We start from the raw sequence: 14,399 nt of genomic DNA, 5'->3' as shown, positions 1-14,399 counted from the left end.
CTGTAAAGAAAAAAAAAAAAAAAAAAAAAAAAAAAAAACCCTATGACTTCTACTCCAAAAAGCCTATAATCTGGTTAGTAAGACAAAATGTGAATGTGTTAGAAGTTAAGGGTGAGATATTTAAAATGTGAATTAAAGGCAGTGCAGGATGGATGACTGATGCATGGTATGGAATTCCAAGAAGCAGCAGCTGCTACATGACCTGACCCAGTGCTCTGTCCGTCTCCCTGGAAGTGTGATGGGTGGGGCTGAGTTTAGACACATGCGAGAGAGGAACAGCCCACAATAGCTCTTTCTAACATTTGCTGTCAGCGGGAGTCCCTCCTGTCTTCACGGGGCTGGTACTATTTGTGCCTTTCTCTGTCCCACATCTGAGTCCTAATCTGTCTATTGTTAAGAAAACTGGTTTTCTGAACCAGCAGATGCTGTAACGGTTACATCACTGGACTCTGACACAGTCAACTGCGGTTCGAGTCTTGGACCTGGAGGGCTTGAAACTCACACCAGACGCATGTGTGTGCGTACCCAAAATCCCAAGAGGAGAACAGAAGAGAAGGGATTGGGGCATTGTCATCCCCCCCGGGGGGGGGTGATTTCTTGCTTTCTGTGTCTCTGTTTCTCTCTGTCTCTGGTGAGCACATACATCCTATAGCAAAAATCTCTCCAAAAAAGTAAGAGAAAAAAGTGGTGTGTGTGTGGGGGGGAATCTGGTTTTCTGTGTTATGCAGACCAAAGCTCTTTCACTCAGTGGGCCATGGGGCTATTTTCCAGGTCCAGGAGTACCGAGAGGCCCTGGAAGGAATTCTAATCAGAGGCAAGAACGGGATCAAGCTTGTGCCAGAACTCTATGCCATCCCACCTGACAAGGTAACCAGGGGGTAGAGCCTGTTATGCTGCTTGTCTAGAACTAAGTGAGTAGGTGTTGGTCTTCTTCATTCCTCTGCCAGAACTGACAAACTTTTTTTGGTTTTGTTTGTTTGTTTGTTTGTTTTTGAGAGTTTTTTGCTATAGGGCACATGTGCTCTCCAGAGAGACAGAAAGCGAGAAATCACCCCCCAGGGGGGGATGGCCATGCCACAATCCCTTCTCCTCCTTTCTCCTCTCAGGATTTTGGGTATGCATGCACATGCGCCCGGCGTGAGTTAAAGCCACCAGGTCCGGGACTTGAACAGCGGTTGACTACGTGGTAGTCCAGTGACATAGCCAGTGCACTGACTGCTGGTCCCAAACTTTTTCTGCAGGAGAAGTGGTTTCTAGGGACTTAGCTAATACTCCTACTGATTACAAGGAGTTATGGCTTTGGGAAAACATGTAGAACATGTTTGACAGTGGGTGTCCCAGGGAAGCAGCAGTTGAAGACCTTGAAAGGATATTGGTCCACCCCAGGCGTTAGGAACTCCAAGGAGCACAGACATGCCTATATCTGCTTCAGAAGTAGCCTGATATGTGGGGACAGTTGAGAGTCTCTTCCTTTGATTCAAGAAGTTCCCAAGTGGAGTCTGAGTAATCAGAAGCCATTGTGTAGTAGACAGAGAGCAACTGTCCAGTTCTAAGAAGAAGCCCAATGAGTTTTGTTCTACCCAGTCTCCTAAACGAGGCCGTGATGGACCATTGTGTCTTGGCGGGAAGATTACCCTGTAGGCACATCATGTTTAGAAGAAAATAATTCACAAATCAAGGTTATTTGTTCTTTGGGTGCTTCCACACTTCATGACTGCATCTGCGGTATGAAAAGGCCTTCAGCAAGCCATGTCTTCCTGTAACCACAGGGGCCTGGAGATGATCATAACCCAGCAAAAGCCTGTTATCCAGCAGCTCGGGTTTAGAGGTTCTGTGGTTGAATCAGGCCCACACACACAGGGCCTGTGGAATAATCTGCTTCAGCTCAGAGAGGCTATGAACCTGTCAGAACACAGCACTGAGCTGTGTCCCAGGGCCCCAGGTTCAGGGCCTCCCTACAAGCCCACACTGCTTTCTGATGAGCAATATGTTTCCAGATAATGGAACAAAGCAAATGCTCTTGCTGGACTTCAGAAAGCAATGCTATAGTGACCTTTCCTTTACTTTATCATAGAAAAGAATCCGTAAAGGAGTCTGATACTTGATCCTTAAGGCAAAAAAGAACTACTGATTATTACTTTGGGCATTATATAATCTAGAAGGAACTGTTGGGTCGTTGGAAAAGTCATGATGCATTTTTGCATCAAAAAACATAGAAAATAATGTCATGACTTTCCCAACAACCCAATAGGATATTCCATTGCTAGGAGCATTTAATTCTTTTGCATTTATTATAACAGCTCAGCCATCCAGCCAATTAACTCCCACGTTCTTGGGGCTGCCCCTTAAGGTGGCTGGATCCTACCAAATGGTCTCACTGAACTCTGCCAGCCTGGGCCCTTGGCCTTGAGCTATGGAATTTTTTTCAGTTTCTTTCATGAGCAAGCAAGAGAGTGCACCCCCAACAGGGTCCCAGTGCTGTGATCTATCCCCAACCTCTGCCAGCCCGGATCACAGGGAAGCATGTGTTCACTGTACTCAGGATGTGCCCAGTGCACTCAGGGAGGTCTCTGACTTTGAACCAGGAACCTTCCCATGTGCCTTGCAGAGCCTCATGCTTTGCTTTTGTAGTACTGCCTGGCTCTGAATCCTGGGATCTTGATGGCTCTATCACCCCTGCATGAACAGACAGCACTCTCTCAGGACTGATTTCATCTAAGAGTTAAGGGCAAGACTTTGGACAAGAACTGGCCTTCCCCCACCTCACAGATTGGGCTGAGGAGCCTGCCAGGGCTGTTTTCTCTCCACGTGCCATAAAACTGGATCTTCTGCAAGTGGACTCACTTTTCTAGGTGTGAGGTGGATGGACGGCAGGTGGGGGCAGGGCTGAGCGCAGGGCCGGGTTACTTTCCAGCAACTCCATGTTCATTAAATACCTCTTTTGGTGCTCCTTTTCCAGTATGAAAGCACTTGGCAAACCCAAATTAGTAAAGGGAGGTCATTTGGAACTCGGAAGCACAGCAAGGGGACAGAAATGACTTCAGTGCTAGTTTACCTATTTTATGGTAGGAAAGTAACTGCCTGTTACCAAAAATCATGTTTTACTGACTCTAGTAACTACTAAGTGTTGCATTCTACACTATTGTGTCTGGCTGCACATCGTAAAAAGTTACTGTGCCACTTTCTCTTTTGTAAACCCCGCAGTGACCTTTGGGTTTCTGTTTATGACAATATCCTCCTTTTTTGGCGTTTATGTACTAGGCATTAATTTTTTTTTGAGAGAGATTTTCACTGTAGGGCACGTGCGCTCGCCAGACAGACAGAGAGAGACATAGAGACAGAAAGCGAGAAATCACCCCCCAGGGGGGATGGTCACGCCGCAATCCCTTCTCCTCCATTCTCCTCTCGGGATCTTGGGCACGCACGCACACGCGCCCGGCGTGAGTTTTAAGCCACCGGGTCCGGGACACGAACCACGGTCGACTACGTGGGAGTCCAGCGACATAGCCATTACGCTAACTGCTGGTTCCCTACTAGGCATTAATTTTAGACGCAATTTCATAACAACTGCTTTTTGTGTTGGCTGCTTCCAGATGACAGCTGTGAAGATGGACCTGTCACATGACTAACATGTAGAGACCACTGGGAAGGGTTCTTGTAGACAGGGCCACCCCAGGCCCATCAGGCACCTTTGTGCAGTTCAGAAAAAGGGCCTCATTCTTTGAGTGGCTGCAGCCCCAGGTCTGGATGGCATACAGCTTGGATTATAGCCTCACTCATTTTCTCAGCCAGACATGCTTCTGCAGGGTACTCTCTTCCAAGGGTCCCCATTGGGCAGCTGGAGACAAAGGCCTGGCAAACATGTACTGAGCAGCTGCTCCACTTCAGGCACCAGCCTCAGTCCTGGGGCAAGCTGGTTACTGCGAGCTCGCAGGCCAGTGGGGCTAGAGGAGCCAGTCGACAAGGTGGACGGCAGACACAGGAGTGGCCCAGCAAAGACATGGTACATTTGAGGCCCTGCAAACAGTTCAGAAGGACTGGAGTGGAGGGGGTGGGCACAGAGGCGGGAATAGGCCCCTGGGTGGGAGGAAGGCTGAGCAAGGCTGTCTTCTGATGCAGACACCTTGTCTGCTTTCTGGTCTTTACAGTGAATGTTTTTCATTGTAGATCCTTGAGGTCTTTATTAACACTACTTACATTTCAAATAGCTTTAACATACTACATGATCGGAGAAGTAATCCCACCTGCTACAAAACAGCCAGCATTCTGTGGAAGAAGAAAATATTTTCTCTAATCTGATTACCCAAAGATAATGGCTATGATACTGTGGCATTTCTGGTCTTTACAGTGAATGTTTTTCATTGTAGATCCTTGAGGTCTTTATTAACACTACTTACATTTCAAATAGCTTTAACATACTACATGATCGGAGAAGTAATCCCACCTGCTACAAAACAGCCAGCATTCTGTGGAAGAAGAAAATATTTTCTCTAATCTGATTACCCAAAGATAATGGTTATGATACTGTGGCAACTTTCCTCCCACATGATTATTTTGTTTAATTATTTGATTACCAGTGACATTGAATTCACTCTAGTTTTTGTATGTAAGGTTTTCTTACTCAGAAAATTCTTTTTTTTTTTTTTTTTTGGAAAGGTTTTTGCTATAGGGTGAGTGCGCTCGCCAGACAGAGACAGAGAGATAGAAAGCGAGAAATCACCCTCCAGGGGGGATGGCCACACTGCAATCCCTTCTCCTCCATTCTCCTCTAGGGATCCTGGGCACGCATGCACATGCGCCTGGCATGAGTTTAAGCCACCGGGTCTGGGACTCGAACCGTGGTTGACTACGTGGGAGTCCAGCAACATAGCCATTACACTAACTGCTGGTCCCCTACTACTACTGAAAAAACTAAATTTTACAAAATACAGACATGTGCTACATAATGACATTTCGGTCAACATCTGACCACATGTACGACAGTGTTCCCATAAGATTATTACGGGATACCGTATAGTGTAGGTGTGTGATAGGCCATACCATCACAGTTTGCATAAGCACACCCTGGTGTGTTTGCACAATGACGAAATTACCTCAGAGCACATTTTTCAGAATGTATCCATCATCAGGCAATGTGTAACTGTATATTAATAATATCGCTGACCCAGCTGCAGTGGCATAGCAGCAGGGTGCCACTGCATGGTGGCTGAAGCCACTCAGGAAGCCCATGTTCAGTTCCCAGCCCACTCTAAGTGGGCACAGTGACACATGCCTGTGGTCCTAGCTAACCAGGAGGCTGGGGCAGGAGGATTGCAGTGGGGTAAGATCCTGTCAAAAATCTCCTCTGTCCCCCCAACACACATTCTCTATCATAGTAAAATGAATGAATAAATGAATGAAAGGGTAATATCACTGGTTAATCCAGAGAGTGACTCCCCTCATGGGGTGGTTTTCCCCTTTGGAGAAGAATGAGTGTTTCCTATTTCCTTTCATTAACTTACATATTCTGGAGGGAAAAAGTGGTTGCTGACATTACCCCAACCAGTGTTGTAGTGACTGCAAACTCAAAGAGTAGATTGTAGGAGGAAGTCGCTGACTTACGGGGTGATCAGCGCTGTCCATGTGGAGGAGCACTGAAGTTTACTTTGGTGAGACAAAGCCCTCAGTGGATTCAGCTTTGCGAGACCTTGATGGAGGGTTAGTGATCTGGTAGTACAGTTGTCTTTCCTCGATAAATAGTGCCACCTTCTGGTAATTTCCTTGCATAGCCGCACAGTTTATAAACCCCTGGGGATGGGCCAGAAGAAACCCAACACGACATCCAGCCGCATTGTAAGCTGATGTTTCAGATCATTTTCCCCATGATCCCGCCAAATGGAAGCACGAGCTGTGAACATTCGTTTTGTTCAGAGCTGTTCACGAAGAAGGCAGGCCAGGCTCCCAGGGCCTGTTGCCTGGAGCGTGCCTAGAGGGAAAGCGCTGGCCTGGAAGCAGGCCTAGATTTGGATTCCACCTCTGCTGCTTAGAGCCACACGCTTCATCCGATTCCTCATCTTGCACAGGACTGGTCTGGAGCATGTGCGCTGTTGTGTGACTCCTTAACGCCCCCGCCCCAGCATACCGTGCCTTCGGCCTTCTTATCCTCTGACAGTGACATTCTGACTTCGGGTTTTTCTCCCTTTGCCAGGTAGACGAGGAGTACAAGAGCCCTCACACGGTGGACAGAGTGCCTCTGGGGAAGCTGCCTCATCTCTGGGGCCAGTCCTTATACATCCTCAGCTCGCTGTTGGCAGAGGTAGGGGCTGGGGGGCTTCACAGGCTGGCACCCATTTGATTGGGGGATCAGGTAAACCCAGAAGAGCACTGGGGCACCCCACCTGGTACCGGCATGGAAGTCTTTTGCATCTTCATGCCAGCTCCCAGGCTTGGCTCCTGGCCTGTGTGCCCATATTCACATCAGAGCAGTTTGGGTCCCCTCCTGCCAGCATCCTGGTCTGAGGCTAGAACTTGTGAGCAGGAGCTGAATACTGTTCAGCCAGGGTTAGCACATCTGATTCTGGAAGATGCAGGATTTGGGAAACTCCCATTGGGCTTTGACCTGCCTATGCCCCTGCCCTGGACATGGGAAGCAGATGGACTCTAGATCTCTCCACACAAAGAGGCAGCAGGCCAGTGTTCCAGTGACTATTGGGGTAGGTGTTTTCTCAGACTACTGCCCTACACACACACACACACACACACACACACACACACACACTCACACACTCCTTAGACATTTACTTGACCCCAGGCTTTTGTTTCAAAATATAGCTCTTCTGAGCTGCCTCAGAATGAGTCCTATCCTAGATGTGAATGCCTCTACCAAGGAGGGTCTTGCCTAGCTGAACCCTCTGGGCCCCTGGCAGGGGGAGGGGTGTGGAGAAAGGGCCTCCCAGGCCGGCCCAGACTAGAAATGGGGGAGAGAGCGCTGGGGAAGGGTGCTGCTGGGCTCACAGTTTGTAAGGAAGGCCTCAGTTAAAGATGGCCCAGTGCCAGCAGCCCTGTGGAGCTGGAGTTGCTGGGGCAGAGCAGTTGTCTCGTGGGTATGCCTAGTCACTCCATTTTCAAGGCCATGCCCACGGGGATAAGGAGTGTGTTTCCTAGTTAGTAGGGAAATGCATATATCTCCTTTGGAAAGCTAGCCCTGTCTGTTTAGACGGCTCTGTGACTTTGGACACGTTTGTTACCTCTCTGGGCTTCAGTTTCTTCATCTATACAGTGAAGAGATTGGACTTGATTATCCCTGCAATACTTTCCAGCTCTGATTCCTGAGATGGGAAATGAGTAACTCTACTCCCCTGCTTCCTCCTCCCCAATGGGCCCAGAATGAGGTCTACTTCCTCCTCAGAGCCCCCAGGATACCTTGATCCCCTCGAGTTTACAGGAAGTGTAAGGAGAGGCCTATTCAAAGAGCACACTTTTGCAAGGTGGGGGAACTTTATGTTTTAGAACAGTCAGCCCTGGGCCAAGTGCCCGCTCTGCCACTTCCCTTAGGTGTGGTACCTCAGTTTCCCCACCTATAAAATGGTAATAATGGTAGTGGCTACCTGTTACGGGCCCGGTGTAACTGTACATGAACGTTCAGGAAATTTTAGTTACCACTCTTTACAGCCACACAAATGGCGGTGTGTTTAACCATCTCCCAGAGCTAAGTGCCCAAAATGCAATCCATTTATAAATGGACATTTGAGTATTGTACTGTGTTTCTCGGAAAATAAACGATTGGCTCAAAATACGAAGTAAAAATATTAAATATTTTGAGACCCCTCCCCCAAATTTTCATTTTCTTTTGTTTTAAATTTCAATATTTAAAAAAAAATTATAAAGATCTACATTTTTATGTGGACAACATACAAACTATACATTTCATTTTCAAACTTGGGGTTAAGGTGAAATTTTAATTAATCAGTGTTTTATAGTGTTAATGCTCCTCTTTTCATAGGGATTCCTTGCTACGGGTGAAATTGATCCCTTAAATAGGAGATTTTCCACTTCAGTCAAACCTGATGTTGTAGTCCAAGGTTTGTGGCATGTTTAATAATCATATTTATCTTTGTAAAACTAATGTTATTTTTAATTCATATTGTTCTCAGGTTTCATATTTAATTAAAAAAAAAAAAAAAAAACCAAGGGGGTGGGGGAGCACATAGCCTGGAGTTAAAGGAGCTGGATCCCACAAGGCCAACTGCATGGTCAGAGGCTTCTTAAGAAATGCATGTGAGTGCCCAGAATCCCGAAGGGAGGGAGAAATGGAGGAGAGGGGGTCGCGGCATGATCATGCCTCATGGAGGTGCTTTCTCCCCCCCTTTCTCTCTCCAGTGAGCACATACACCCTCTGCCCCCCCAAAAGAGGTGTGTGAGTGAGAACTTTCGCATTTCAGTTCTGTAAGATATCTCATATAACTCAGTAGCTCCTAAAGGCAGCAGTGTTCTTCCCAACCACAAATAGCCTTTCTACAAAGCAATCGTTTTCTTGAATCTAACCCTTGATTCCAACTGGGGACCCAGTGGTCCACTGAGTATTGTTTCTCATGACTGTCATTCTCTGAACAGATAAAGCATGAGCCCAAGTGAGGGTCATTCTCCTGCCCTTGGAGGTTTGCTGTCCCGCCACCTTTTGCCTGTCTCCACCTTCCTATCCCTCTTCTCTAGCCAGCTCCCCTTCCAGACGTTGGGAGACCAGCCTAGGCTGCTGCTGTCTTTCAGGCTCTCCTTCTCTGTATGTTGTGGTCGTTAGGGCCCATGTTCCCAGACCAGGTTGCCTTGAGACGGACTGCAACTTCCTCCCTATGAGGAAGGCTTGCAGTGCAGCGCCTGGCTATGGTGTGCACCACTGCAGCAGCTCCTCTTCCTCCCTTCCCTCTCGTGGGGTGCTCCTGCCAGCTCTGTAACTTTGCATACCTCGCAGAACACTCGTATGCGTGTCATGTGCACCATGTTGCCCCTAAATTAGACCGTACACTATGACTGCTGTTTCTGCTTCATCATTGTTTTCTCTATCTCTTCCATCTTCTCCTTTGCCAGAGGGTGTCTGTGCCGGTGAGAGAAAGCACCTCCCAGTGGGCTGTAGTCACGTCACAACTTCTTTTCCATTTCTCCATCCTGTCGGGATTTTGGACATCATGCACACACACAACATGCCTGGTGTATTTTTCAAGCTGCCAGGACTGGAACTTGAGCCCTGGTTGGCCATGTGGGATCCAGCTTCCTCTGTGTAGCACTTACTGCTGCGTTGCAGGGCCAGCCCTAGACTATACACCTCTTTCTTTCTTTCTTTCTTTCTTTCTTTCTTTCTTTCTTTCTTTTTATTTATTTTTTTATTTTTTTAGAGAGAGAGAGAGATTTTTGCTATAGGATGCGTGCCTATAGCATGAGAGAGAGAGAGAGAGAGATAAATCACCCCCTAATGGGGTGGCTATGCCACAGTCCCTCCTCCTACTCCATCTTCCTCTTAGGATTTTGGTCATGCATACATATGCACCTGGTGTGAGTTTCAAGTCATTGGGTCCCAGACTCGAACCACAGTTGGCCATGTGGGAGTCCAGTGGTTAATTATTATGCCACCTGCTGGCTCCAGCTGTATACTTCTTAGAAAACAGTGCTTGAACAAAGGGAGAGCATTCCTCTTTATGGCCACTGGCTCATTTCACTGCACCTGCCCCTGATGCCATGAGGCAAACTGCAGCTCATCCCCGGGTTCATACTGATCAATACAGTGTGACAGGCCAGCTACAGACCTAGCTGCCACAACACGGATTAGGCAAAACGCGTAATGATTATGATTATCATCTCTGCTTACATGTAAGGCTTCGAGGCTTGCCTACTCACTCACCCAAGGACCCACAGCTGAAGGCATGACCCCATCTCTGACATCCAGGTAGAATAATCCAGCCACACTCCATGGTCCCTGGGCTTACCCAGAGCACATGCTCACATGCTGCTAATTAGCCCTTCAGTCTACATAACCACATTTCCAGCTGCTGGCCAGGACACGTTTATGGGTTCTGACCAGCATTTATCTTCCTTCCTTCCTTCCTTCCTTTCTTTCTTTACTTTCTTTTTTTTTTTTTTTTTTTTTTTTTGGTGGGTTTTGTCAATGCTCGCCAGAAAGACAGAGAGAGACAGAAAGTGAGAAATCACCCCCCAGGGTGGATGGCTACACCACAGTCCCTTCTCCATTCTCCTCTCAGGATCTTGGGCATTCACGCACACATGCCCAGTGTAAGTTTAAGCCACTAGGTCCGGTACTCAAACCATGGTCGACTACATGGGAATCCAGCAACATAGTCATTATGCCAACTGCTGGTCCCCTGACCAGCATTTTTTATGTTAGGACAGAATAGAATAGAAATGACCCGAGGCCTGGCATGGAGGAAGGGCAGTGCAGTTTCAGAGATGTACCCTCAGACGGCTGTATCAGACAGAAGGCTCCTAGGTCTCAGACCACAACGCAGCTCTGAAAGAATTGGCCCCACAGAGAGTGGCCTCTGGATAGTTTTAGTAAATGTGGATTGCTGTGTCACTGAAAGCTTCAGAAGAGAGAGATGTTAGGGGAAGCCACCCACCCAATCCCACATGGCCAGTGTTCCCATTTGCTGGGATCCTGGGGAGTAGGTTGGGGTTGGTTCCCTGAACCTGGCCAGGTAAGCAGGCAAGGCTAGCCTGGGGGCTTGGTGGGAAGACCGGATGAGATCATGGATAGGAAAGTGCTTTCAAAGCATCAAGAGCCATGTAGCAGGAGGTGACTCGGCTCTGAGGGGCGTTTCCATGTATGCAGTTCAGGCTCTGCCAGCCTGTGGGTATGCTGGTGGGACCCAGGGGCTGCGTTCACAGTGGCTGACTCTTTTCTCTGGCCTGAGCACCATTCAGGCCCATATTGTTCCCAGAAGGCTCTGCTGCAGCTGGACATGGTACCGACCCCTCCCTCTGCAGCTGTACACCCCTTCTCTAGCCCTCCCTGGGACGCCTTCCCTTTGCCAAAGTACTGTCCCTTCTCATAAGGGCAGCTACAAGTGCAGAGGTGCGACCTAGCTGGTCCTTGATGTGGCCCCAAGTGAAGGTCTGGCACTCTGTCCACCATGGCCCCCAGGTCCTGGGTACTCAGAGCTCCCCTGAGCACCAGGTATCCAGCTTCACTCAAAGGAACCAGGGCTCAGGCCACCAGCAGGGCCCTGCACTGTGGTTCTGGTGGTCCCCCTATCACCCACTTCCACACTAGCAGGCCCACGATTCTTTTTCTAGGAAAGGTGCACTCCCCCTGGAGTCAGAGCCTCCCCTGAGAGTAGTCTCCACCCCCTTGCTCCTTTCTCCCTGTCCTTTGGGAGCAGGGACACAGGCATCTCCTGGCCTCCCCCCACATAGCCATTTCTCTCCTGACTGAAAAGGACACAGACAGGTTTAGAATAAAGATAGACCAGAGGGAGGCAAGACATTATTTGAGATAGGATCATTTGCCTTGGGACCTAGTGAAGAGAATTTCTAGAAGTCTCTTACCATACTGCCTTGCACGTTGAGGGCGCTTGATAGATATGCACTCTGGCTGTTGAGTGACAAGGACAGAGATAGCCAGGAAGAGGAGCATGACGAACGTGTCATTTCCAAAGTCAGCCAGTGCATAGGAGCACGGCGACATGTACTGGATGAGGGGTCACTGGATGGGAGTAGAGGCGACTACAGTGCACGGTGCTGCGAGGTGACAGGTGTCACAGGCTAATGCGGATTGTCTGTCTGCTTGTTCGCAGTTACTGTTTTGGCAGAAAACAGTCACATTAAGGAACTGTTGAGAAAACATGGAATAAATGTCCAGAGCATTGCCGACATCCATCCGATTCGAGTCCAGCCAGGCCGGATTCTTAGTCACATATATGCCAAGCTTGGTAGGTCTGGGGAACCGGCAGGGCATTTTTGACCAGGGGGCATCTGTCTGACTTGTGGGCCTGAATGGGATTGTGATGGGTATAAACCCTAAAGAACTGGCCACACGCTGAAGCAGGTGTTCCACTGCTCCGATGTAAAGAGGACTGGAAGAACAAACGTGTCCTTGTCTCCCTCGGTCAGCGCATGCCGCCATCAGCTGGCCATGTTTTCCAGATCAGCTGTAAAATTCACACCTGTGAAAATTCAGTTAGATGGGTCATTTTTGTCTTGACCTTGTTTTTGAAGTACCAGAAAATGTTTATTTGCCTGTTAAAATGGGAGAGAGTGCTCTCTTTTCTAGAGTCTGACTTTGTTTACCTCTATGGCTCAATACTAAATAAATAAAAAGTAAACCTTCCTAAATTCCTTTTAATAGTTCTGTTCCATACCAATTGAATCTGACACTGTTTACATACACGTAAGAAAAGAAGGGGACGGGGTTTGTTTTTGTATTCTGCCTTGTCCCATTTCAAAGAAGGATGATGCTATTAGAAAAACTAAACCCCAGAATGGGTTGCCTAACATGAAAACGAGCTCAGCCCTAGCCTGAGTCACCCAGTCGGTTGTTACTGTATCTTCTCTAACCTTGATTTCTCTGTTATTTTTCAAATAGGACGGAATAAGAACATGAAATTGAGCGGGAGGCCATATAGGCACATTGGCGTCCTTGGGACCTCTAAACTGTATGTGATTAGGAACCAGATCTTCACTTTTACACCCCAGGTGAGACAAGCAGGCCATTAGCAAACCAGCCTATCTCTTTTTAAATTTATTTAGGTTTTTGCTATAGGGCACATGTGCTCACTGGAGAGAGCCAGAGAGAGGGAAAGTGAGAAATAACCCCCCCAGGGGTAGATGGCTATGCCACAGTCCCTTCTCTTCAATTCTCCTCTTGGGACTTTGGGCATGCACGCATACATGCCCAGAGTGATTTTTAAGCTGCCAGGTCTGAGACTTGAACCGCGGGCAGCTGGGTGGGAGTCCAGTGCCTTAACCACCATGCCACCTGCTGGCCCCCACACATCCTTTTAATAAGTTATCTTTTCTGTCTGGTAAGCTGTTCCACTTTGAATACAGAGCAGTTTTGCATGCCTAAGTTCAGACAGAGACATATGTAATGATACTGGTTCCTAGTACAATTCTTTGCACATAGTAGGTGCTCAGTAAATGGATTGAGTTGAATCGAGTGTGCCATCACTCCCAGTCATGAATATTAGTGAATTCACACTGCTTTAGAAATTTACTAGTGACATGTCGGTTAACTCACAGCTCTTGTGCCCCTATTCGCTATAGTCCCCAACCCTTGAGTAGGCTGTCACCAGCCCCCTATAACACATGCAGGTAGTCCGACTTTCAGGCCCCAACCCCGTTACCAGGATACTGAATATACAGATAATGAAACTCATCTTCAGAGCTTTTGTTTCCAAAGAGAACTTGTTCCATGGAACCAACCACACATCAGGTGCTTTCAATCCATTTGGGCAACTAGAAAGACCACCAGGTCAGGGATACTTTGTCAGCTTGGGCCACAGTGGTCACTTACCTGGGCACACGGTTCGCAGCAACACCAAGACACCGGTTTTCCTTGTAGCCATGCTGCTCACTTAGGTCTTGAGTCATTTCCCTTAGTGACAAATTTCATACCAGAGCTGAGTGTGCACCAGCCCAGAGGCCAAGAGAGCAATTAGATTGACATTAACCGGTCACCAGTCAGGTAAACAGAGTCCCCACATCTCACTTGCTCTTGGTACCCTCAATGAAAAGCTCTCCAAACCCAGTAACCTGGAAGGAGGAGGAAATAGGAGTTGCTGATCTGCATCCAGAGAGAGCCATGCTGGGTAAGGTGCTGGAACCCCACCTGAAGAGCTACAAATAGACCTAGCAGTGCACTTTCCCTGGGCAGCTGACAGGTTGATTTGTCCCATCTCGAGGAAGCAACACCATGCTTGGGTAGACTGAAGCCAGCCCTGAGCCTCTTCTCTGGCCACAAAACCAGGATCAGTGCTGCCCTGAGTGACAGCTGATGGTGTTTCGAGGTCCATGTAGGGTGGCTTTTGACCTGACCTGTCCTGAATTCCAGTTCACCGACCAGCATCACTTCTACCTGGCCTTGGACAACGAGATGATCGTGGAGATGCTGAGGATCGAGCTGGCCTACCTGTGCACCTGCTGGCGGATGACGGGCAGACCCACGCTCACCTTCCCCATCACTCACACCATGCTCAGTAACTCTGTGCATTTGATCTGGCTAATCCATGTCCCAGTGGGTTTGGGTCCTTTTCTGAATGTGTAAAACAGCTTCCATGGACAGAGCTAAGTCCTGAAGGGGGTTCTTAGTTTGGTTTCTTATCTCTGGAATCTTCTGTGTCATAAGTACTTTAATTAGATTGTGTTGATGAAGACAGTGTATACTATACTGATGGGGGGCCAGAGGAGGTAGGGAA

At 48.1% G+C, this 14,399-nt stretch overlaps 1 protein-coding gene across 1 annotated transcript in view; it reads left to right on the top strand.

The window, feature by feature from the left end:
• PHKA2 (phosphorylase kinase regulatory subunit alpha 2) overlaps window positions 1–14,399 on the top strand; it is a gene marked incomplete in the record, with an annotated part of 84,256 nt that overhangs the window by 42,279 nt on the left and 27,578 nt on the right. Inside the window, 6 exon segments of the mRNA XM_027775475.1 lie at window positions 772–867; window positions 6,188–6,295; window positions 7,982–8,060; window positions 11,781–11,915; window positions 12,569–12,678; window positions 14,036–14,180. Of these exon segments, the coding sequence (XP_027631276.1) occupies window positions 772–867; window positions 6,188–6,295; window positions 7,982–8,060; window positions 11,781–11,915; window positions 12,569–12,678; window positions 14,036–14,180 (673 nt within the window).

The sequence above is a fragment of the Tupaia chinensis genome, unplaced genomic scaffold, assembly GCF_000334495.1.
Source record: "Tupaia chinensis unplaced genomic scaffold, TupChi_1.0 Scaffold000567_1, whole genome shotgun sequence".
Taxonomy (NCBI): domain Eukaryota; kingdom Metazoa; phylum Chordata; class Mammalia; order Scandentia; family Tupaiidae; genus Tupaia; species Tupaia belangeri.
Note: the sequence above shows the minus strand (reverse complement) of the source record. Positions and strands in the feature narration are given on the sequence as shown.